General features: G+C 46.0%; 1 protein-coding gene across 1 annotated transcript in view; it reads left to right on the top strand.

Annotated features, from left to right (window-relative positions):
• Positions 1–25,920, top strand: part of ZBTB24 (zinc finger and BTB domain containing 24) — a 163,783-nt gene extending 137,863 nt beyond the window's left edge. Inside the window, exons 6-7 of the mRNA XM_086926670.1 lie at positions 7,414–7,495; positions 24,834–25,920. Of these exons, the coding sequence (XP_086782796.1) occupies positions 7,414–7,495; positions 24,834–25,668 (917 nt within the window). The 3' untranslated portion in view covers positions 25,669–25,920. The remainder of the gene's footprint in view (positions 1–7,413; positions 7,496–24,833) is intronic.
• Positions 25,921–26,273: the final 353 nt, after the last annotated feature.

Here is a 26,273-nt window from a genome sequence, read left to right as displayed (position 1 = left end):
CTCCCTGACTACCTGGTTCAGCGCCTACAGGTGGTACAGAACTATGCTGCCCGGGCCATTTTTGGCCTGCACAGACGAGCCCGAGCCTCCGGCCTGCTACAGGCGTTACACTGGCTGCCCATTCGGAAGCGGATTCAGTTCAAATCCCTTACTCTGATGCACAAAGCCCTGTTTGGATCAGGGGCTGGATATCTGCGGCGGAGACTGGCTTTCTATCGACCAGCCCGCTCTTTGCGTTCAGAATCCCTCTATAAAGCGGTGGTCCAGCGGATGAGGAAGGCTCGCGTGGGTGGGCGTTCTTTCAGCTGCAGAGCTCCCCAGCTGTGGAATTTGCTTCCCCTTTCGCTTCGTAGCACTGTTAACTTGCTCCAGTTCAGGAAGAGCCTGAAGACCTGGCTTTTTAATCTCTAGTCTGTTTTTACTGGTTACTGTTTTTGCTGTTTTCTTTTCTGTTTCTTTCTCATTTTCGCTGTGTTGTGTTATTTTTACTTGAGTTGCAGGTGGAAAGCGCCGGGACACTCCTTTGGAGTAGCCATGCGCTATATAAAAGTCACATAACATAACATAACATACAATCTCTCACAAAACAATGTTGGGAAGAAAGCTCTCAAATTTAACCGGGACAAAGGTGACTATGAAAGTGGCCAACATATATACCTTCGCCAGAGGATTTCAAAACCTTAGGAGACAAAAACTGGTTGAATACAACCAAGCCAGGCAAGAAACAGTACTAAGTGAGAAGTGCACTGATTTATGCTCGGATACAGACTATGAAGAATCAGGTTGGGCTGGCAGCCACACAGCTCTACTGGAGTAGTTTGATTTTTTTACATTTGGACAGAGGATCCAACCACAGACCTTGGAGAGGCAATGCAAGATAAAGAGGAAGAGGCAAAGGCAACAAAGAAGAGAACTCCAAAGCAAAAGGAATGCCAGGAGAGAGCAGTGGAAAAGTAACTAAAAGCAACAGGAAATATTGATAGACACCAAAACAAGTTTGCATTGGAGCAATGGGAACTTCGTTTAAGTGGAGGAGCTTTCTATATCTAGGCCAGGCACCTTGTGGCACAGCGACTCCTGATTTGTGGTAAGCTGGTTCAGTTTTGTTTTGTTTTGTTGTATAGTTCATGAGCTAAACTGACGCTTCTCATTTTAAAGTGACTCCCATGAGGTTGTCGGCTGCAATGGGATATTTTGGCCTGTACACAAGGGTTGGGGTGCTCCCATGCATAGTGGACATGGGTTTGTGGATGCATGGTTGCCACATTTGTAGGAGCCCAATTGGCCGGTATACGTGTTGTGCAGTATGATATGACGAAGAGGACCTTAAAAAGGCCTCACTGTACTGAGTCCCAGATTGTCTATTTTGCTGTCTTTACTTGATTTTACCCTTACGTTTACTTTATTATTATTTTATTTGAATAGGGTGATTATGATATGAGGTGTATAGTCCGTACACCGCCCACTTGGGAAAAACGTGATAGCGGGTCTGTACATCCTGTCCACATAGTTGTTTTTATTTGTAGAGCCAATACGGGCAACAGTGCTGTACTCCCCAAATATCAATCGGAATATAAGTGCTAGGGAGACATCATGGTGAACTATTTCATAATGACAAATGTATGCCTTTATTGTGTTTGGAATTATGCAATGTATACCAGAGTGAGCAAAATGGTGCTTAGCATGTTGACAAAAGCAGCTCTCTGCCGAAACGCGCCCTTGTATGATTATTGCTGATGGCAAGCAATAAATCTGTTTGCTCATGCATCTAGAGTGCCTGTCTTCCTTGTTGGACCTGGAAGAGTTGTGTTATATATATATGTGTATATATATATATACACATATATATATATCACAACTCTTCCACAATTATATTCCGATAGATATTTGGGGAGTACAATATATATATATATATATTCATTCCTTGGGGCAGAACACGGCTTGGTGAGGGGGCCACGTAGTCCCCCTCACCTGTGGAAAAAAAATACAGCCCAGAGGAATGGGGTCCCCAGGGCCTAATGAGGCTCAGGTGGAGGTTGTGCAACCCCCTCCCCTTGGGGTAAAAAAAGGTCCTGGGGATAGGGAATACGTGGCCCTCCTCCCCTTCTAAAAAGATATAACCTTGGGGAATCGTGTCCCCAGGGCCTAGTGAGGCTCATGGAAGGGGGCTGCACAAGACAAACTCCCCTATAAAAAAAGGCCCTGGAGGACAGGGTCCACACGCCCTAATAAGGTTCGGGGGCGGGGGCACGTGACACCCCTGCCCTCTAAAGTGCAAAAGTCCTAGGGAATTAGATTCCCGGGACCAAAGAATGCTTGGGATGTGGGCCGCATGTCCCTCTTTTCCTGTTAAATTGTTATTGGTCCCAGGGGGTGGGGTCCACTGGCCCAAAGGCAAGTCCTACGCTGCGTGGCAAAGGCTGAAGTCCCTCCCATGGATGGCCGAAGGCTGTGCGTGGGCATGGTTGACTAACTGTGGGGGTTGGCAACAGGCCCTGTTGCTAGATCCCTGCTGCACACTCGTGAAGGCTGTGCGCAGTGTGGGGTTTGCTGCATGTGGGGTGTTAGCTGCAGGGCCAGGCCAAAGGCCAGGCCCTGTTGGCAGCCCCCTGCTGCACACATTAAAAGGTCTTTCGCAGTGTGGGGTTGGCTGCCTCTCGTGGGGTTGGATGCATGTGAGGGTATTAGCCGCACCCCCACCGCACATGACCGAAGGATGTACTCAGCATGGGGTTGGCTGCATGCAGGTGTTGGCTGCAGGGCCCGGCCACACTCCAGGCCCTGAAGCCAACCATCGCAACGCACAGCCAAAGATTGTGCGCAGTGAGGTGTTGGATTTACATATGGTAATAAAAAATTACTTTACGTAAAAAAAACAATAGAAATTCACTGGGAAAAAAAACTACAATTAAAGTAATGTAATAATTAGTTGTAATGTGCATTAACAAGGTAATGGTTTAACCTCTAAAAACCACAGAAATTCACCAGTTATGGTTATGGTCATCTCAAGTAACTATAACTAGTGCTGTAAGATAATTATAAGTCGCACCCTTGCCAAGCACTGGTAATTACCCCACATATTACATCATTCATGACATCTTCTGTGACTTCATTGATTATATCAGTCCGACGTTTGCAATGAAATTATTAGGAAAACTGTGAATGGCGGGGTTATAGTTACCTTAGGGTACGAGGTACAGTTACTTGAGATAACTATAACTTGTGAATTTCTGTTTTTGTTAGAGTTTAAAATGTTCTGCTGTTACTGAACATTTCACCTAACTATAACATGACTTTAACTTTTGTTTCTTCGTGTGTGTATACGCAGTTGTTCATAGAAGCCCACCGCTAGTGTTGCCTGATTCAGTGCTTACAGATATTCTAGCTTACGTAGACTTGAATTCACCTGGTTCTCTTTTCTCCCACCACACTACACATTCTCTTTATCGCACCCTTGCAGTTTCTGCTTTGGACCTCTTGTCCTTGTTTTCCTATCTTACTCTTCTTCCTTTTTTAGGTCTCGCCTGGCCTTGCAGCGCGAAAGCGCTGTCGCCAGCGAGACCTATTGTTTGGTATTTAGCCTCCCAAGTGGTACACACCGGTGCACGAGCCGATTAGGGTCTGTGGACCCGCTTACGCGCGCACACACACACAGCGTTACTTAGGCCGGCAAAGGCACGCACACACGCGCATACACACACACACAGACAGACGCACACACACACACGCGCGCACACACACACATACACACCGCCGCCGCCCCCCCACGCACACACACAGACACACACACCGCTGCCGCCCCCCCAACGCCCGCTCCCTCCCACAACTAAGCCCCACTTACCGCATCAGCGGCCTCAGCCGCCACTCCTGACTTCCGCTGCCACTGCGGGGCTCTCCCCCAGGCATGGGAGCCCCGTGGAGAGCCCCGCGTCACCACTGCTCCTCTGGGCCATCCACTCCTTGGGCGCCAGCTTCTCGCAGAAGACGGAGGTCGCGCCCCACGACAGACGTGACGCTCCCGAACTTCCGGTTTCGGGATGTGCATGCTCACGGCTTGTGTTGAAAAGCTGACTGGGATGTGTATGGAAAATAGTAAGTTGCATTTAAAAATAATTGCTCAGAAAGTCTTCGGAAAGTCAGTTCTTAGAAAGATTCTGAAATACGTTGTTAAAATTCTACTCTAACGGTTCTCTCGAATAACAGGGTAACAGCCAGGAAATGTATCCTATTTACCGTAGAGAAAGTCCGTCATCCCGATGACCATGAATTGGTTGGAGCATTTATGGTTAGAAGAGTTCTTCTGAATGTCCATTGGATGTTGCTCTACAGAAAAAATACAGGGGCTAGTGATTGGCTTAGGACATGCCTGCTTGTTGTTATTTTTTTGCTAAGGTCACAAGCGAAGGCACTTGCTGTAGCTCTGCATGTGACAGGTCGCACACAACAGATGAGTCACATAGAGCGAAGGGTATTTACGCCCTCCAACAAATCTCTTAAGACCCGGGAAATGAGAACAGACGGGTGATTACTGTGGAGGCCAGCAGCGTGGCAGCAGCTCGGTTCCTTGCAGTACTAAATGCAGCACAAGGGATATGTAAAGCAGGGGTTTTCTCCTCAAGAATCGGACGCTCTAGAGCAGGGCGGGAAAAAAGCGCAATATTCGTTTGCGCAAATTCACAATATAGTCTGGGCATGAGCAAAATGGGATGCTTTGTGCCAATAGTTCTCACACATGCATCTGCCCTCCAAGGGGCGGGCCAGAGGATGTGGTATCCGTTGTGTGCACATTCTGCACGCCCGCTAGAAGAGCTGTGACCTGGCGCGAGGTTGACGATCACAAGACAGGCGTAGTGCACGCGCACACCGTGTCCGCAAGGGATGGCTAGCTAGTCACAAGACCGACCCTTCACAGATCACAGAACACCACATCCGGTTCCACTGTCTTCAGTGCAGATCCAAGGGGTTCTCTTCTGAAGCACCAATAGACCAGGTAATTGTTTAACGCGGCAGTTCACAAAAACTGCATCCCATAACAGTAAACAGTAAGGTGTGTGGCCTTTGCATAGTACTAATTGGAGGGCCTGGTGATAATTCAGCACAGCACTTGCGCTCCTTCAGTGGCCATCTCACCCCATCCGCACGTAGATTCGCATAACTGGCCATCCTATACGCATGTAGATTCACATAACTGGTCATCCTATCCGCATGTAGATTCACATAACTGGTCATCCTATCCGAATGTAGATTCGCATAACTGGCCATCCTATCTGCATGTAGATTTGCATAACTGGCCATCCCATCCATAAGGTGATTCGCATAACTGGCCATCCCATCCTTAAGTAGATTCAAATAACTGGCCATCCAATCCGCACGTAGATTGATTCGCATTGATAACTGGCCATCCATAAAATGATGGACGGAGTGTTGAAACTTTTCAAACACTCACCCTCAGTCACAGATTTGGGTTAAATACATAATTATTTTGCACACCACGTCACCCCAGTTTGGACCCAGCAATATGCTAATCAGTCTTGACCCTGCTCCCCATGGGCCAGAAACAAGCAGCCTGGGACCAGTTTCGGGGTACCATCCCCATCAGCCAGGGTTGCTTGAATCCAATGGGGCAGCGAGCAAGGGACCCAGGTCTGGGCATACCCATAGCCACTTAGGGCGCACTTGTAACATTACAAAATAAAATGATGTGCGGAGTGTTGAAACTTTTCAAACACTCACCCCCAGTCACATTTTGTAATGTTGCTATGTAAGCCCTAAGTAGCTAAGGGTATGCCCAGACATAGGTCCCTTGCTCGGAGAAGGTTCAAGAGTGATTTGCACGGCGAGCAAAATGACAATGGATTCTATTATTTTATTTTGTGATGTTGCAAGCCATCGGAGTATAAACAAACGTAGTTCATAAGGCAGTGGACTTTGGACTATTTATGCTCACTCTAATCATTTGATTGGGTTCCCTCAAATGGCAGTAAATATTTTATAAACAATATTTAAAATATTTCATGTTTCAAAAATCTAATTGCTTAGTGGAGTTTTGTTATATCTGTTGGGTTTTCTTTGAGCGTAGCATAAGAATTCCGCTGGCACTGACTTGTGTCTTTGTTCTGTTGGAGGTGCCGAAACCGCTTTGCATTTCATCCTCCTATACTAAAGGTCACTGCACGCGAGGAGGACATACCTTCTGTTCACTGTTCACTGTTCATAAGTTATAACATCAGATACTGCAAGGAGGCCTTATCACTGTGATACCGATCAAATACAAAAGCTGTCTACTTATCTGTAGCTGTGTAAATATATATATGTGTGTGTATAGATATGGAAAATGGATTTCCGTGGCTAGATGGTGCATGAGGGAGAAAGATAGAGAGGGAGTTGAGTCTCTCTCTGGAAACTCCGCGTGTCGAGCAAACTAACAAGCATTTGCAATGCAATAGGTCTCGCAATTACGCAAATTTAAGCTATTGGCATTGTAAATGAATATGCCTTTTATTTATGTTTCAAAACGAAAATAAAAATAAAAGGCATTATCATTTACAATGTCAATAGCTCTAACTCGCGTAAATGCGAGACCTATTATATTGCAAATGCTTGTCCCTATTTGTCTTTCTGTCTTTTTCTCTGGGTCAAGGTCTGTTGATGGGGGAAAAATCCCAGGTCTTTCAAAAATGACTGCTGGTACCTACTGAAAACACTGATCACCACACAAGTTATTAACTGTCACATATACCTGTTCTCTATCTAGGTACTGATAAAAATTACCTGTCTGCATTAAAAGTTGGTGTAGTTTATTGCACCAGATTTGCTCCAAGAAACTACACAGTGAAAAGGACAAAGTCTATGGGCTCCAGAGTTATCACATAATCAGTTTGCTTGTGACAAGGACCTCCAGTGCAAGATTGCCTACATCTGCTGGTGCATGTTAGCTGAAAAAGTGGTGTATGAGGATAGGGGGTGTCCCCGGAAATGGGAGAAAGTATGGAATGGTTGGAACTCTTATTGGGGCATGATCCAAGGAGGTTAGCAGATAATGATGAGACAAATTGACAGAGAATTACAAGCGAGAAGTGAGACGGTAGTGGGATCGGCGGGTCCTGCTTGGACTGATTCTGGAAGCTATTCTGAGATGTAAGACAGTGCTGATATTAACTGTTGTTGATTTACGTATGAAACTTTCAGTAAAAAAAAGATATATAAAAAAAGACTGTATCTGCAAAGTAGCCATGTATTTTCGTGCATTTTTCTCAGCATCAAGATATATATATTTTTTTAATTGTACCTTATTAATATCCATGATAAAGAATATAACGTTATTAGTATGGCGGTTTTTGCAAGGCATTTTTTGAATGGTAACATTGCCTGTATTCTGCATCAAAAACTGTAAACCTTTTTGTTTTTTCTTAGGAGAGAAGCCATTTACATGTGAAGTGTGTGGAAAATCCTTTACAGCAAAAAGTTCTCTTCAGACTCATATTAGAATACACAGGTACATCACAATATATTTTGATCTTCTGTTTTTATTTCGTTCTTGGCATTATCGTTATCTGCCATTGGAACTTGCTGAACTTCGTGATTTGGAGAGCTTCAAGTCACTTAACCAGTACACCTCACCTTTCCTAGTGCACAATGGAAACACAGCCACGTTTATCACAAAACGTTGTCAGTATAGGTGGCTGTAAATCAAACACACCTCAGATCATCAGAATTTACAGAACAACGTGGTCCTTTTTTTAGCTCTGGATACAGACTGCTTTTGGTATTTGCCCGAGTTCACCTCATCAAAACCAGTTACGGCTGCTACCTAAAAGCAGCAGTGGGGCAGGTGGGGGGGGGGGGGGGGGGGGGGGGGGAGGGGCGGGTGGGAGTGTGTACAGTTTTTTTTAACCACCTACTTGCTGGCTGGCAGGCCGCCACCGCCTCTCCTGCGTACTCTTCCTGGCTTCTTGCGAGAAACAGGAAGCGGGAAGCACCAGGCAAACCCACACTCCCTGCAGCCGATCACAGTGCTGCAATGCAGAGTTGTGATTGGTCTGAGTGCCGTGACATGGGGCTCAGCCAGTGCCTGGAGGAGTGGGCATGTTCTCCATGCAGGCTGTAATGCATCATGCATGGAGAACAGGGAAAGTATCCATCACTGTTTTGGGCAGCCCAAGAGGGCTGACCAAACAGTCATTGCGCACTTAGGAGGGTTGTTCCACTCCTCTCCTGCTCTTCCGCACCGCCCGCCTGCTCCCACAAGCTGCTGCAGCAGGAGAACAAAATAAAATGATAACATTAGTTATTATCATTTTATTTTTTTCCTTTCTTTTGCTGCTTGAAGGCAGTGGGACGCCTTAGCGCAGGAGTTGCCATTGATTCAAACATACCAATACGAAGAACAGGTATTTGGGTCAGCCCCCTTCTGTCATTGGTTGCCTAGGGTCAGCCCACTTCAGCCAATGTGTTTCACATTTTAAGCCCACACGGTCACAGCACAGTTTTCCTCTTTGGACTGGTGATGAGTAAATGAGCATGTCTCTAAGCTACAGCTGATGAGAAAGGCTGACAGGAGGGAACTGCTGGACACCAAGTTGTGGTAAGCCTTTCAGAGCCTACTTGCTACATGTGAGGACTGACTTATGCCATTGCACACCGTACTGAGGGATTAGCATTGGCATGCTAGTCTCTAAATGAGCACTGGAATGAGAAGAGAATTCCTTCATCTAAAATTGACTGCCACTTGATGGTCTCATGCTGTAATCTTCTCTCATTATCACTACTATCTCCACATGGGCTACCAATGTCTTCATCCACTCTAATGTTCTTCTCACCTGACCTTGTATCTTCCAATATGCTTCATTTGCCCTTCTTTCTCTACTTCAGCTTAAACTATTCTGTATTGTTTGATGTATCTTACTACTGGGGCAGATAAAAAGTGCATATATCTCCAACAGCTATGGGGTCCTAAGTTTTGGATTTTGTATCTTGGGGCGTGTCTAAAAAGATGCACACAGTAGTGATGCATTCACTCCGTTTTAAGATTACTGGCCTTTGTAAAAAGAATCTGGCACTATGATTTCTATGTGTGGCCGAGATGCCAACAAATGGCAGTTGCACTTAACAAATGACAGTGGCACCTTAGGGTAGCCAAACCTTCAAGAATTTTGTGCAGTTCATTCAGTATGTGGTTCACTCAGTGTTGTCACACCAAAGCTATCAGCTTACTGAAAATACATAAATATGCTTGTTAGAAATGGGGTAGCATGGTGCAGAGCGGGCATGCCAAGCTCCTGAGGACATGTGTGAAGCATCAACGCAGTACACACAGACGAAACACAAGGCACACCACAAAAAGAGACACAACACCAGTTTTGGTGAAGAATAAGAATAACTTGTGTATTGGGTCAAATATGCAATAGTAAATACAGTAGTCAAAATGCTGCGCCTACTGGCGCCAGGGCAATGTATACAAGGTGGATTATGTACATGGCAGGGCCAATCGAGCCGCTGCCAGAACCATTGGGAAAGGAAACGGTAGAAAAAGGAAAGTCCGTCAGTTCCAAGGCTGTAATAAAAACATACAGCATTAACCTTAGACGTAAAAGTACATTATGCATGGCGTCGGCATCCCCTGCAAAAAGAGCATTAGGCATTCAGCCTCAGCATCCGGCATAGACATGCAGTAGACCTAAATCATGAGACAGGAAACACAGCGCCATAAAAATGGCATAGAAAATCAGGCAGGAACACCTGCCATAAAACCTCTTAGCAGGACATACACCCTAGGCATACAAGCATTCTCATCCAACATGGACCTGTGGGCATTGAAGAACCGGGTTTTAGAACCCAGCGGCGCCAGGGATAACGCCCGATGTCTTCGGATTCCCCTGCCTCGGCAAACATAGACACGGGACACTTCTTGAAGACGTAAAAGACCAAGTTTATTGGCTGCAACCAGGAACAGAGGTCTACGAAGCACAACACGGGTGGTTCGCTAGGGACTGCACAAATTCAATGAGCGGAGCATGGTCTTTTATGCCAAAAATCACATTCCAGGCTAGCATCAATTACGTACAAACTGACCAATAGAAGCATGACATTTCAAAAGTAGCGCATGACGGCAATCCCACTTTCCGTTGTCCAGCCCACCAGAAATGACCAAGCACATTCCAATATCCTGTTCGATCAGGCCGTACAAACCCATCATAAAGACCTCAACCCAAATCAGTGATTAAGCCATAAAGGAAGGAACAGAAACAGATGAGAAGCAAGATAGAGGGGTGTGTGCGTGTACCATAAACTCAGCAATGTCCTGCTCTTTGATCTTTATCTAACCAGCTGCTTAACAAGGAACTGGCTCAGCGAGGTCAGCCTCGGGCAAGGGAGTCAGTTCGGCCAGGTCACAAAAGAGTCAGCTAAGGTGTACATGTCCCAAGGACTCGTTCGGCCATAGTCATCGGCCTATGTGAGGGCAACCACACTAAATGGCTACCGCACACAAAATGGAACCCGAGGGTTCAAACGAAATCCCTGAATACGTAGTGTTCTCATTGATCGATTATGACAAACACTCGTACACACCGCACTCGTGATTTGCGGTCTGCTGATACCAAAATCGTCTATATCCGATGACCTTTATTGAACGGGTTCAGAATCTACGAACCACGGACCGTCCTTTTGCCCTTACATAGGCAATAAACCCAAACTCATGTCAGTCTGAATCTAGGTCTATTTTCATCAGATCATCAAGATGTTGCTGTAGCATCATCCTAGTACTTAGCAACTCTCTCTGGACAGGTCTCCTCGCACACGAAGTAGCACAAAGACCACATATAGCAGGAGCACACTGTATAGAGACAGAACAGGAAAAGGATAGCTAAGATCATCCCAATGACCATCAGAATCTTCCATCCCCACGTGGATATCAATCCCCAAAACCATCCCGTCAACGACCAATCTCCCTTGTCTATAGGTACACACTCGGAGATCTTATGTAGCTTGGAAATGGCCTGGAAGACTGTCGGAGCGTTGTCTGGAATGAAAACGCAGCAGCTCGATTGAATCAGTTTACACACTCCACCTCTGTCTGCAAGTATGACATCAAGAGCAACTCTATTCTGAAGTGTCATAAGTCGATCCGACTGGAGCTCAGCAGTCAAGTTACTAAGGGCACCAGCAGTTTCAACTATGGTGGACTCAACCACTCTTGTCAACTGGCGAATGTTCCTGCTGTTAGCCATCGTTCCCCCAAACGGCAGAAACCCCTTAAAGAAATCGCCCAACTCTTGCCCTGCGGTATCTTCCTTACTGAAAACACCTCTAGCAACTCTCGTCTTATGGAAATTTTCTGCTGCAGCTGTAAAAGTGGGAGGCAACAGGAAAGAAACATAATATGTGCCCGAGAAGTCAGGGGGCAACCATGTATACGCTTTGTCATAGCAGATGAAATAGGTACCCTTAGCTGCTAGGAACGCTGGGGAAGTCTGAGACGCAAATACATAAGTCTCAGTGCAGACACTCTTCCCTAACTGAGCTTTCGGATTCTTGCCATTACCTTGCAGACAATAGCGACCCTGATGGGGCACTATCCAAATCGGTGGAGAACTTTTCGCTCGCTGGTTAACACTCAGACTAACTCCATATCCAGTAACGTTCCAACCAATGTATGCTTGTCTCTCATCTTTCGGGATAGTCTCATATGAACTAGTTCCTTTAACCATGTCGACTATACCCTTGGCCAGAGCACTATTCTTCGGATTATCTTTCGCTGAACGTTGGGGATAGACACTATGAGCGTAAATGAACATCGTTCTGTATGCCCAAACAGAACCATTAAGGCTGAAAGGCAAAAAAAGTACGGAATACCTTTATCGGTCGTATGGGGCATTAGGCCACAAATCCAACAATTTGTCGTGTTCATAACTAGCTGGTGTTGGTGCAGAAGTTGAATAAAGGAATTGTTAGCAAATTCCAATCTTCTAACTATTTCATGTTCGGGCAGAGGGTGAAAAGAATGAGAAGAAATAGTAGGAGGAGGTATGGGTTGCATAGTGGGCACAAACGTCACTTTAAAAGAGAATGTCACATAACCAATTAAAAATATCATTAAGCTAAGCAACATGAATAAACACAATATTAAAAATCGTTTTCGAGTCATCAGTTTGCAAATTTTGCTCCCAAAGCTTATTGTCTCAACAGGTCTCTCCATCTCGAAAAACTCCATCCTCACTAATTTGCTGCTCGCGGTGGTAGGGTGTTCTATGCTAAGGAATGCCTCTGTCAGCCCAGGGCAACTTCCTTAGGCCAACCAGAACCTTCGGCCTAGTGTCTCCGGCTTGCACTCCAAAGACTTGTCGACCGCGACCCTACAGCTGAACCCGGATGGCGGTACGAAAAACAAAAATCAAAGTAGTTCCTCGAAGGAGAGTTAACCTGCTAACAAAAAAATCATAAAAAGAACTTTATTTATCAGGCTCAGTAGTGTTCAAACGGTTCACTGGAGGCACAGCTTCTTGAAGAAGATCGTCACTTTCTTTCTCAGTGTTCGTTCCAATCAAACGGGCATCGCTGAATGGCAGAAAACGAGGCACGGTCTCAGTCTCAGAGTCTGGAAGTCCCTTCTGGACCCACCGGTCGTACGGCAGAGGCAAAGGAGCCCTCTTGCAATGCACGCCGTGGATCCAATTCTTTTTACTGTGCACTCGTACTGCGGAACGTGTCAACAACAAAACGAGGTGGGGGCCTGTCCAGCGGGGCTGCTCGCTCTTGCTCCGCTGAAAATTTTTGATGAGGACCCAGCTTCCAGGTTCGATGGCGTGACCTGGATCTTCAGAAGCCTGTGGTAGGGTATCGTGAACCTGTTGATGCAAAACACGCAATTTAGCCGTCAATTCATACAAGTAGTCGAGCAACACAGGATGTTCAATCTCACTGAATTTTGTCGGCCTTGGCACACCCCAAATGTTCGCCGGGCGGCCAAACACGACCTCATACGGACTCAAACCCATTCGCGAATGCACAGTCATTCTAGTGGACAGAAGGGCTAAGGGCAAAGCATCTGGCCATTGTAAACCAGAGCTCGCTTGAATTTTGGCCAACTTTAGTTTAAGGGTGCCATTATAGCACTCGACTAAACCAGCTGATTGAGGGTGATTTGCAGCGTGGAACTTCTGCCGTATTCCTAACCCCTCACACACTCTTCATCACTTGACCCACAAATTCACTCCCATTGTCACTCCAGATCATTCTCGGCAATCCAAACCTAGGGAAGAACTCTTTGATAAGGGCTTTCGCTGTGGACAAGGCAGTATTGTCCTTCAAAGGGTAAGCTTCCACCCATCTAGAAAAAGAGCAAACAACCACCAACACATACTTCAGGTTGTTGCACCTTTCCATGTGGATGAAATCTAGCTGCAAAGCCTCGAACGGATACGTTGGAGGAGCAAAATGACCAGCTGGAGTTGGAATTCCCTTACCAGGATTGTACATCAAACACACCATACAGTTCTTAACCAGATTCTCTGCACACTTAGGAATTCCAGCATTCTGCCAAACCGGGGCCAACAACTTGCAAATCCCTTTCACGCTGATATGTGCCATTCCATGAGCCATTGTCACCACTGGAAGCACATACGCATCGGGTAACAACCATCTTTGATGCTCTGACAAATCAATCCAACAACCATTCGAATCCAATCTACCCTTACTCTCTCTCCATTCATTCAACTCTTTCTCTGTAGCTTCAGCTTGGATGGATTTCACACTGTCAATCGTATCTTCACACATACTTCTATCTGGAACCCATCTCACCGGACCTGCAACATTCATTCGGCTCATCACATTTCTCGCAGTTTCTTTCGCGACCTCATCTGCAAACGCATTTCCGCGACCAACATCATCCGTGACTTTCTTATGCGCACTGCGTTTCACAATCGCTACTTGCAATGCAATGGCAAAGTAAGTGATTCAAGGAGTTCATTCACCAACTGTCCATGCTGGATTTTAGTCCCATGCGAAGTCAGGAACCCACGCTCTCTCCACAAACGTCCAAAACTATGAGCCACACCAAACGCATACTGGCTGTCAGTATACACAGTCACTCGTTTTCCTTTCGCCAACACACACGCTCTCGTTAATGCAATCAACTCTGCTGCTTACGCTGAATTAAGTGAGATACGTGCAGCTTCAATAATTTTATGCAAATTAGTAACAGCATATGCCGCAGTCGTATCACCATTTGGAAGCTTGAAGCATGAACCATCAACCCATAAAGTACCATCACACTCTGGAAGAGGAGTATCCCTAAGGTCTATCCTCCCTTTCGTTTCTTCCTCAGTTCTAAGGAAACAATCATGTTGTTCTTCGGCATTATCTGTCTCAGCTGAAATCTGCAACAACGTGGCTGGATTCAACGTGTTGCATCTCTTAATATGCACATGACTCCCTAACCAGGTCAATTTGTAACCCGACAACCGAGCACTAGTTAAGTGCTGTGTCTTGGTACGATTCAACAAGGTATCCACTGCATGTGGAACCATCACAATCAGTGTATTGTCCATAACCAAACCGGCAGACTGTTGAATCGAAACAGCCGCTGCTGCTGTAGCCCTCAAACAACTCGGCAATGCTCTAGCTACCGGATCTAAGGTCGACGAAAAATGAGCACATGAACACTGCTTATCGCCAAACTGTTGAGTCAAGACTGACAATGGACATCCCTCTCTCTAATGTGAAAGGCTTACTGTAGTCGGGGGTACCCAACACAGGAGCCGAACACAACGCATTGGGTAATTCTGAAAAGCTCTTTCGACATTTGTCAGTCCAAGGAATAGGATTCGGAGTATCCTTAACAGTAAGAGCTATCAAAGGTTTCGCTAACAATGAGAAATTAGGGATCCACTGTCTACAGTACGATGTAATACCTAAGAAAGCACGCACTTCTCTCTGTGTCGTAGGCACACTCATTCTCGCAATAGTTTGAATTCTTTCTGGGGTCAGTTTCCTTCCCTCCTTCAATAAGAGGTGACCTAAGTAGGTAACTTCTTGTCGACAATATTGCAACTTCGAAAGAGAAACCTTGTGATGAAAATCAGACCAGTGGCGTAACAATGACAACGTAGCCTCTCTACAAATCTCTTCATTGTCGGCGACAACTAACAAGTCGACAACGTACTGAATAAGAGCAGCATCATCAGGTAAAACCAACAAATCAAGTTGCGTCTTCAAAGCTTGGCTATAGATCGATGGACTTTCACAGTAGCCTTGAGGAGCGCGTTTAAAGCGGGAACTTCGTCCTCCTAAAGAGAATCCAAAAATGTCTCTACTTTCCACGGTGATCGGGATGCTGAAGAAAGCATTCTTCAAGTCAATCACCGAAAACCACGTGGCTGTAGCCGGGATCAAAGTCAGTAAAGCGGTGATATCAGGTACAACAGGAAATTGCGGGACACCGATGTTATTCACCTCACGAAGATCGATCACGAACCTATATACAGGAGGCTGTGAAGAATCAGTTCTCTTCAGAACAGGCAAAACCGGACTATTGCACACATTACCTCTCGTTTCCTCAATCACACCCTTTTCAATCAGATCATAAATGATCTCCAAAAGTGCTCTCTCACCATCACTCGAGATACGATACTGTGGAATGCGTGGTAACCTAGCATTTGCTTTCAACATCACAACATATGGCGGAATCTCTAAAAGGCCTACATCGTTCGGACCAGTAGCCCAAAGAGAATCAGGGAGAGAAGACAATTCAGGTGGAAGTCGATCTTTAGACAAGTACATCAGAGAGATCACTCTCTCACCCAACGTAAGGTGTACTCCTGACGGAGAACAATATAGCGTTGTATGCAATCTCTTTAACAAGTCCAATCCCATCAAGTTCTCACCACAACCAGTCGTCAAAATGAGGGGTGCTTCGAATTTACGAGGTCCAACAGAAAGAGACAACGGAGTAGAAATCGGATTTGTAACCGGGGCGCCAGAAAAACCTACTGAAACATTCTTTAAGCCAGACAAAGGTGCGCCAGGGAGTTTAGAGTGCATAATAGAACTCTTCGCAGCACCAGTATCCAACAGAAAAGGCTCTGACACACCTGATGCAACCACTTCAACATAAGGTCCACTCTGATCTACTGGAACTGAAACAACTCCCTCTCTTTGTCTATGGCTGTCCTAGCAATCATTACCATCCACTTCCTCACCTTCAGCATAATAATCGTCCGCATAGTACTGTGCCGTCCTACCAGACGCACCATTCTGCTGATCAAAGCTATTCATAGAATTCTGTGGAGGCAAAGAACGCGTATTCTGACCACGACCTCTACCTCTAGGAGCTTGTTGAGCACCTCGACCTCTCACACCAGAAGCACCATTTGTGCGCTGTAACAGAACCGGACAACTACTCTTGAAATGGCCCTCTTCTTTGCAATATGCACACTGATTAGGACCTACGGGAAAACGTGGTTGAGAAGACTCGTACCTTTGCGAGTTTCTCTGATATTGCTGATTCTGCTGATAATCGCGCTGATTATTACGAGGCGGATAAGCTTGTTGTAGAAGAACTTTAGTCTTCAATTCCTTAGTCTTCTTATCCTCTTTCTCTATCTCATCTTTGTTCCTATTTTCATAGTACTGGGCAGTAGCTAAAATCTGAGCTGACGTGGAAACAGCCCAAGCACTCTCAGAATCCTTCAACCTATTGCACAATTCCGGAAGCAAATTATGAACTAATTTGTCGATGGACAATCTCTGACCACCCTCAGTACTCATGTCCTGACCACTGTGGTCTACAAAGGTCTCTTCGAACCGCGTGAAGAAGTCAGACACAGTTTCGTCTTTCTTCTGCTTGCATGCAGACAACTTGACGCAATTAACACGCACTTCAGGCCTTAGAGTCTTCATATAATTAATAATCCTACCAGGAAGGTCAGCAATCAAATCCTCAGGCTTAGCACGACCTACTTGTCCATCATTCGCAGCACTAAGATTATTCCATGTATCACCTAATTCCTGCGCATGATCCGTATGACGAATCTTACCCCAGATAGGCTGTGGAACAACATTGCCAAACAACATGTCTATGTCTGCCAGATTCATGATACATGAACCCGCAGTCTGAGTTAGCTCTTTATAAAACCCTGCTGGATTTTTTCGTGGATCAGACAAAGACTGCTTAAGGGCTAAAACTTCAGCACGCTTCCACGGAACATGTACCCAAACACGCTGAAAGTGTGGCGGAATCGCTGGATGAGCAGCTGCATCACCAGGTCTCCATAACTGGAACCTCACGCATCGGATATTGACGCGCCTTTCTTCTAACTGACGAAACAGGCTCAAACAGTCTGTCAGAAGGAGATGCATTCCGTAATGACAACAACGTCCCAACTGCTTTCTCAATTCCGAGACCCACAACAGTCCCTTTCGCAAACTCGGAACGTATACGGTACAACTCAGGCGGAGTTTGACCTACCTCACTATCTTCCCATTGTTCACGAAGGAACGAACACATCATATCGAATACGTACCGTTGTTTCGGTGCTTCCCACTGCAGGAAAACATCCATAACACCCTCAAGGTCATAATGCGAAGGATATGTAACCCATTTACGTGCCAAGTTATCTAACACTGTCCGTTCATCAGGACTAGGCAACTGACTACGCAATTGCCCACGCTCGACAACAGGAGACATACCCAATGAACCCAACAGAGGAGAAAAGATACTCGCAACTGCATCAGTCCGTCACTGTCGAGCAGAAGGAGAAGGTGACAAAAGAAGAGGAGACGGAGCAGAATGAGAGGAAACCAAAGTCGAAACAGGAGGAGTATACAAGACAGGCGTAGGCATAGCAGACGAAGGTGGTAGCAAAGCCGGCGGCCCTTGAGAAGGCTGCACCAAAGGAATAGTAGCCAACGGAAGAGGAGCTGGCTGTTGAGGAATCGCAGGTGGCTTGCGCAACTACAACTGGTGGCGGAGGTGCCGTAGCATCCTGCGCATAAGGGGGTGGCGAACTCAATAGATGTGACATTAAAAGATCTTTCACAAGATCTTTCTTCTTGTCTTGCTGTTTAGGTGGCAAAGCTGGGTAGCACTTATCTACCGCTAATTTACGGACCCTAAGCATCTGTTCGCTCTCTTGCTCTTCCTCATTATCCCTAAACTGTATAGCAGCTTGCACCATTGACATACCTCGTTCACGTTTATTTTTCTTCGCTAACTTAATTTCTTTCTGTTTGGCTTCCTTTCGCCATAAGCGGAAAGAGTCAAACATCGCCGGCCGGGCTTTAACTTCGAGATTATCTAAAATCTCAGTTTCAAAGCTACCATAATGGGGCCACTGTAGGACACCGTCCTTCCTAGTGTATTTAACCCACATTTTGTTATACGCAATGGGGCCCACTCCATGTTTTAAGTAGAGCTCATAGGTCGGAGTTCCAATCGGAGGAACCGGACACGAATCCTCCAATCGGGAATCCCTAGTACAACCAAAACCAAATATCTTTCCAAGTCTGCTAAGACCAGGCATCTTCGCTCACCAGTCTAGCTTCAAGCTTCAAACTTCAAGGGAAATCTGAAGATGATAGCCTCGTGAAAACACGAGTCCCTCGGCTTTGGGGCCTGCAGGTACCAAATCAAAGCGATCCCGAAGGATACCCAAACAAAACTAAGGACTCAGAGACGCTCCACTCATACTTAACTGAAATGTCGATGGCGTCACCAGAAGACCCTTCTATTGTCTTGCTCTACAAATAGTCTAATGGCTCCAAGACAGGGCGACAGTCAGGGCAGCAGTCCTTCGTAGCCGTCGGAAAGCGGGGAACCTCGCAGCAAAGACTTTCGGACCACGACGACATACAGGGGTCAATGAAGTGGCAGGCCTTCCTCCAGAATTTCCACACGAAGCTCCTCACGATCTTCGGGCTTGGACCGGTACCGCTGAAGTCGCCCCACGTGGGCGCCAACTGAAGAACCGGGTTTTAGAACCCAGCGGCGCCAGGGATAACGCCCGATGTCTTCGGATTCCCCTGCCTCGGCAAACAGAGACACGGGACACTTCTTGATGACGTCAAAGACCAAGTTTATTGGCTGCAACCAGGAACAGAGATCTACGAAGCACAACACGGGTGGTTCGCTAGAGACTGCACAAATTCAATGAGCGGAGCATGGTCTTTTATGCCAAAAATCACATTCCAGGCTAGCATCAATTACGTACAAACTGACTAATAGAAACATGGCATTTCAAAAGTAGCGCATGACGACAATCCCACTTTCCGTTGTCCAGCCCACCAGAAATGACCAAGCACATTCCAATATCCTGTTCGATCAGGCCGGACAAACCAATCATAAAGACCTCAACCCAAATCGGTGATTAAGCCATAAAGGAAGGAACAGAAACAGATGAGAAGCAAGATAGAGGGGTGTGTGTGTGTGTTCCATAAACTCAGCAATGTCCTGCTCTTTGATCTTTTTCTGACCAGCTGCTTAACAAGGAACTGGCTCAGCGAGGTCAGCCTCGGGCAAGGGAGTCAGTTCGGCCAGGTCACACAAGAGTCAGCTAAGGTGTACATGTCCCAAGGACTCGTTCGGCCATAGTCATCGGCCTATGTGAGGGCAACCACACAAAATGGCTGCCGCACACAAAATGGAACCCGAGGGTTCAAACGAAATCCCTGAATACGTAGTGTTCTCATTGATCGATTATGACGAAAACACTAGTACTCGTGATTTGCGGTCCGCTGATACCAAAATCGTCTATATCCGACGACCTTTATTGAACGGGTTCAGAATCTACGAACCACGGACCCTCAAACTACGGAACCACAGCATCAACATTAGCCTAAAAACATTTAACATGGGGCATGAAACCTCTGAAGCCTTAGGCCTAAGAACAGCGGGGTAGGCCTGGCAGCACCTAGAACATCGTGGCTTAACATTAGGCACTAAGCGCGATCATTAGGCCTGACGTGAGCATAAAGCATTTGGCACAAAATCTGGGCACAGCCATAAATATACACACAACAGGGAGCCTCAAACAAGGCCTAGAAATGTAAGAGGCATAAACACACTAGCATAGGTAAGACATTAACACGTGCCTAACCCTCATTAGCAGCTCCCACTATAACATGAACCTGGGGCATTAATGTAGAGGCTCTAGCGCGATCCTCAGCCTAACATGTGAGCATAACATCAGGACACTACAGTACAGGCAGAGTCCTTTGGGCATAGGGCAGGGGCCCAACTTGGCTTGAAAAATAATCCCCCCCCCCCCCCCCGGGTGGCAGAACAGTCTCTCACCACAACCATTGTCCAGTGGGGCAGTGGTGTAAACTCCAGTCAGCGCAGCCACGTAGGAACCCTGAAAACAACCCGGGACTTTGTAGTCCCTCTTCTGGGCCCGAGGCTCAAAAATGCCTCAATCGCTGCAGCGACCCGCCACTGTAGTGTTGCTGTGTAGCCCCGGGGCACTGTGGCCCTGTCCATGGTGGGGCCCCACGGGGCTTCAATAGTTATTGCTGCACGTTGCAGCTGCCCACTTTCAGCTGGGGCAGCTGTAAAGTCACACAGGTGCAAGGGGGGGGCGAGCACTGACAGTGTGCCTCGTTGCCCTCTCCACCCCCCAGCTCCTCAAAGGCCTCAGGCAGGCTCCCGCTAGGCAAAATCTTCATAAAGCGGGGTAGGCACCCGCTATTCTCCTGGCATGCAAAGCGCCTAGAGGCTACACAGCACTCCAGTAGCGTTAGGACCACAGCGCAGGGGCACAATCTGGCAGCAGCAGTCTGTCAGAGGTCCTGGGCAAAGTAGCACTTGGGAATTATGGCGCTTTGCAGGTCCAGCGCTTCCCAATAATACAGTTCTCCTTGGCCCCATATCACTTAGGGGATTACAGCGCTTCGGTAGCACAGCGCAATGGGGCTCAGTGCTGTCAATCCAGCGCTTGCGATGGGCTCAGTCCCACCAGGGCTATGGGGACTACAGGTACAGCTCCTCACCTCCTTCTGGGCACAGGCAAAGGTGCTCCTTGGAAATCAGAGAGAGCGCTCTTCTTTTCCAGGCGCTTGCCAGCAGTCAGGGCCCAGAGGTAGCGCTCCTTCTTTCTTCAGGGGCCACGTAGCAGAGCAGCAGGCACTACTTGGCAAGGTCAGCAGTCAGTGGGTACTCATCAGGACAGGGCGGTAGGCTTTCACCATCCTCCACTGTAGCGTGACACTCCTCCTGTACAGCAGCCTGTACTCCTGTAGGTGGGCTTCCACTAGCCCTGTGGACAGCAGAGAGGTTTTAGTTGGGTGCCGGGTCCAGCACATAGGCCCAAGTGGCGGTACCCCCTGGCAACAGGTCCCCTCACGTTCATGTCCCTGCTCTGTCTGAGCACATGGTGGCACAGCCCCCTTATTTACGTGCCCCTCACCCCACCTACCAGGCAGTGCCAGAAGCTTCTAGAAGCCTCTGGGGAACTGGTTCTAACTGGCTCAGGGGGGAGGAGTAGAGCACCCTGGGTGCCAGGCTTTCCCTCCAAAAGCTAGGATGGCTGGGTACCGAACAACTAGACTGCTAACCCACCACAGTCAGATGGCACAACGCACAGCCATGGCATCCATTTTAAATGCGACATTTCACCAGGTTACATTTCTACAATGGGGGTTAACAAGTGCGCACACCATTGCATTCCATTTAACATGGCGTCTCACACCACACATGGCCTATACATCTTTCTACTATGGGGGAGACATCCTAACACAGGGGGGTGAAAAGCAAAAAATGTTGGGGAAAAGGGCCAAGTCCAACACTGCTTTTAAGTGTTTTCAAGGAATACATCATCCATGTGAAGTAACAGAATTCTGCGTTGATCTCCCTGGGCTAGAATGTGGCTGCATTGTGTATTTGAGTATGACCTAGAAAATGCTGTTGGCAGCGCACCAAATCGTCCACATTTGCAAGTGATATGGAGTTGACCTAAGTCATCATATATTTTGCAAGTTGTACCCTAGATCCATTGGACAGGCGAAGTTGGGGGCTGGAGGAGAGTCGGTGCGTATTTATGTGTTCCATGTACTTTAGCAAAAGGCATGGCAGTGCGGCTGTAGTCTCTTTTCTCAAACTCTGTGTTAGAATAAAGGTCCCCCACAATGCAATATAGATATTTTTCCTCTATTTTCAATTCCGATTGGGTAGTGTTCCCCATAGGACATTATACAGTTTAACGTTTTATTTGTTGGCTTTATCCCTCACCTGGACTTGATGATTTTTATAGCTTTGCTTGTTGTATTCATAGTAAACGGACTATTGAAATGTATTACCAGACAGTAGTCTGTCTGCTATGTCTACAGAGCACAGATAGACTGAAAATACTACTTCTGCTAATAAATCTGAATTATACTGACTATAGTCTTTCCCTGATGACCTTGAATAATTATTAAACAGATTGTTGCAAATAGCGTTCTCCTTGAATCTATTTTTAATGTGGATAACGCGTGAAACTCTAATCCAACATTATGCTGACAAATGTTGTGTTTATGTTTTATGAAACATCCATTAAAAAAATTCATTTATATCCAAGCAGGACCTCGCCTAAGAGAAATGGGAGGGTGGCAACGAGATGATTTGCTGTAATACTAGTGAGCTGCTCTGTGTTACAGTGTTAAAAACACACATCACCATCCCTGAATATCAGATGTGAACACATTTAGAATTTAGACCAGTGTGCCTGTGCAGTCAGTGACCTGGCCAAAGAGGGCATGAAATTGATGAAACTGTATCATATATTAAAAGATGATCTGAACAGGGCCCACAAAATCCTTAAGGTGTCCCTGATTATACTGTGTTCATTCGTCCCTGTCCATTACCGATTACTGGGTGAGAAGAAACACGAGAGCAGGACAGAAAGGCAGCTCCACTACCTCATTCAATCTTCTTCAATGTACAAAATATGGGGGAAGGAGGCCGGGCGGTCAATAGTATGTGGAGGGAGATGGAACAAGAGGAAGAATAGCTATGAAGAACATGATGGGGGAATGGGCATGAGTGGAGGAAAGACAAGAGAGGGAACATACATCATTGGGAAGGGATATCAGTAGCGTTGAGGTAAAAAAAAATCCTCTTGCTGTCAGATGTGCTGCTCTTTTGTACTGCACAATGTAATGTAATATGCTTCCAGTGCCTTGCATTCCCTCCTATTCTCATCGGTGCTCCTTCTGCGGCCATTTCTGTTTCAAGAAACTTGAACCTGCTCTGGACATGCCTGCAAGATTGCTAGGAGAATTACTTCTCGCTTTGGACATCTGCAGTGATCTGAAGGTCACGGGTAGATACCCTACAAAGCAGAAACTACCGAAGTGCAGTGTGAAGAGCTATGTAAAATAAGTACATTTTTATGCCACTCTAGCGCTAATTATACCATTTACTTTGATGCTAAATCTAGTGCAGACTGTACCCCTGGCACTATTCGCTTTTTGTCTTTTTGACCCACGGGTCTAATTTAGTAACACTAATTTAACTACATCCTCTTTAGATGGACTTGCATGGAACTCCAATTAATGCTTTCAGACTTGGTCCCTCAGGCGTGCTAGGAAAATAATGGTTTCTCAAAAGGAACCGATGCTGTAAACCTCCTTAGCTGGATTACTGATTTTCCTAATTCTGTATCACTTTTATGGACGGCAGCTGCTGACAGGTTCTCTGATGCACATAGAGTTCTCAGTTAATGTCACCGTAAACTAAGGCTATAGCGATGTATAAGCAAGAAGTGCCTTTGCGGCCCTGTGACTCCCCAAATAGTGGTGCAATATGAGGTCAACAGTGCAAACTGATCAAAAACAAAAGAGTGTCCCTGTGACACAATAGTGGACCGTCCAGGGAAGGAAACTTGCAAGAAAACCCAATACTAACTTCTCCAATTAAATCAAAACCTATACAAAATTAATAATGATAATAAAATATGATATAACGAAAGGCTAGGTAAAAGAGATTATTCAACAACAAACTGGGAAGCTCTAGAGTCCCAAGGATGCTAGTAAGTGTAAAAAAACACAGTTGTGAGAGATATCATCGTAATAGACATAGCTGAAAACACTGGGGATAGAAAGTTGGAGGTGATGTATATCAATTGGGTAAATGGTCCATCTTTTACCTATGTTATACTATGCTTGTCTTCATAAAAAGTGTCATCATAAAAGGAATATGTTAAAAAGAATGAACCTTTACTTCTGAGAGTCCCACATTAGCAAAGTATGCTGGTTGTGTCTGCAGGTAAAGAATATGTAAAAGTTTGAATGATTGCCAAATGGTGGTACATATTCTTTTATGTATGTTTTGAACTTGTGTTTGTGTCAAAAAAAGTATATATTGCCAAAAAACATTTCTATTGTGAAATATCAATAAAACTATTGATGATAAAAAAATTATAAACCACACTGGTCTGATCTAAAGTTCTTAAATATTGTAAGCTAAGTGCTTTTGATTTAATTGCAGAAGTTAGTATGTGGTTTTCTTGTAAACAACTGTAAACACCGGCCAGGGCCCTTTACAGTAGTCGTACCTAACAATACACACCTCACCTTCTCAATGACCAGATCATTGGGGCTTTTGTAATCAATGGCAATGAGAAGCCATTTTTGTAAATAAAAAAAAACTGTTACAACTGAAGAATAAAAGAACGAAAAATATTTGATTGTTCTATGTGAATTAAGGTCACAAGGAGAGTGGGAGTACATCCATTAGGACCGTCTACCTTATATGTTTTGAAGGCATGCATGTACTCGGTAAAATAGTCAACAAAATGTAAAGTTTTTACTTTATACATTTGATGACAGTCAGCCATGAAATCTTTTCTTTTTTTTTTTTCCAGAGGAGAGAAGCCATATTCCTGCAGCACGTGTGGAAAATCCTTCTCCGATTCCAGTGCCAAGAGGCGACACTGCATCTTACACACTGGCAAGAAACCCTTCTCCTGCCCTGACTGCAATGTGCAGTTTTCCCGTCTGGACAACCTAAAAACTCACTTGAAAAATCACAGCAAAGAAAAACATTTCTTGATGCAGGTGGATGCAAGTGTACGAAGTGGCAGCACCGGTGAGGATGTCAGAAATATCCTGCAGAAGCAGCAGTACCATCTGTCTAGCTCTGGTGAACAAGAGATACAGCTTGTGGTCGCAGAGGGCATTCATAACATAAACTTCATACCCGGTCATGGGATCAGCGTTGTCACCTCTGAAGGACCGCAGACCATGACAGCAGAGCAGGCTACAAATCTAGGACTACTCCCTCAGCCACTGCTTCATGGCTTACCTCTTATCCCTGCACAAGAGCAAGCAGAACACAGCCGAGCCATTGGTTTGATGGGCAGCTCCACTGCATCAGCACAGCATGAACAAGCACCAGTCATCTCATTGTCAGAGGGGAGCACCGTACACTTGCAGGGACAAGTGACTGAATACGAGATCTCAGCAGAAGCTTCCCAACATGGCCACCGGACGCGGGAATCTAGCTGCCGGCCATGCATGAATCAAGATACTGCGCCTCCTACACTCGGCATAGAGCGCCATTCAAATGCAAACATGTCCAAGACATCAAACCACTCCTTGTCTTTGGACACATCGTCTCAGTATGGGCATGCTCCCCACATCCATAACCAGACATTTCAGGTCCAAACTGGCTCCGTGTCCTTCATAAACCCGAGCTAGATTCCTCGGCATGCAATAAATCCTGCTTCCCATCAGAGTGCTGAAATGAATGGTACATTGTTCTGTATAAGAGACTGCACTTTAGACTCGTTTCTCCTGCTCTGGGTTCTGCTGCATCACTCAGCTCTACAGGAACTGTGTATTTTTTTTTTACGTTTCTTGATATTTTTAAAGTGAGCTGTTTTGTGGAAGAAAGTCATATTACAATTGTATTTTTGGGGCCAAAAATAAAATATTAGTGTGAACCAGTAATGACCACTTGCGGATTGTGTTTCCATGGAGATATTTGGGTAAATACCCTTCATAAATAAAATGTAATTGCAATTCTGAATGCCAGACAGAAACACTTGTATGTTTTGAAAAATAAAGTCCTAAAGACTTGGGGGCCCATTAGGATGTCGGGCGGATTGCCCCCGCCAGGCTGGCGGTGGCTACTGCCAGCCTGGCGAGGGCAATCCGCCCGACATCTGCATTGGAATTCCCCCCCGCCATATTAGTATGGCGGGGGGACCTCGGCGGATGGAAAGACTGTCTGCCGCTTTTCCGCCCCGGTCGCCTTGCGGCCGGGGCGGAAAAGGATTAATATGGTGGCGGTACCTGAGGTA

The sequence above is a fragment of the Lissotriton vulgaris genome, chromosome 6 (assembly GCF_964263255.1).
Source record: "Lissotriton vulgaris chromosome 6, aLisVul1.2, whole genome shotgun sequence".
NCBI lineage: Eukaryota > Metazoa > Chordata > Amphibia > Caudata > Salamandridae > Lissotriton > Lissotriton vulgaris.
Note: the sequence above shows the minus strand (reverse complement) of the source record. Positions and strands in the feature narration are given on the sequence as shown.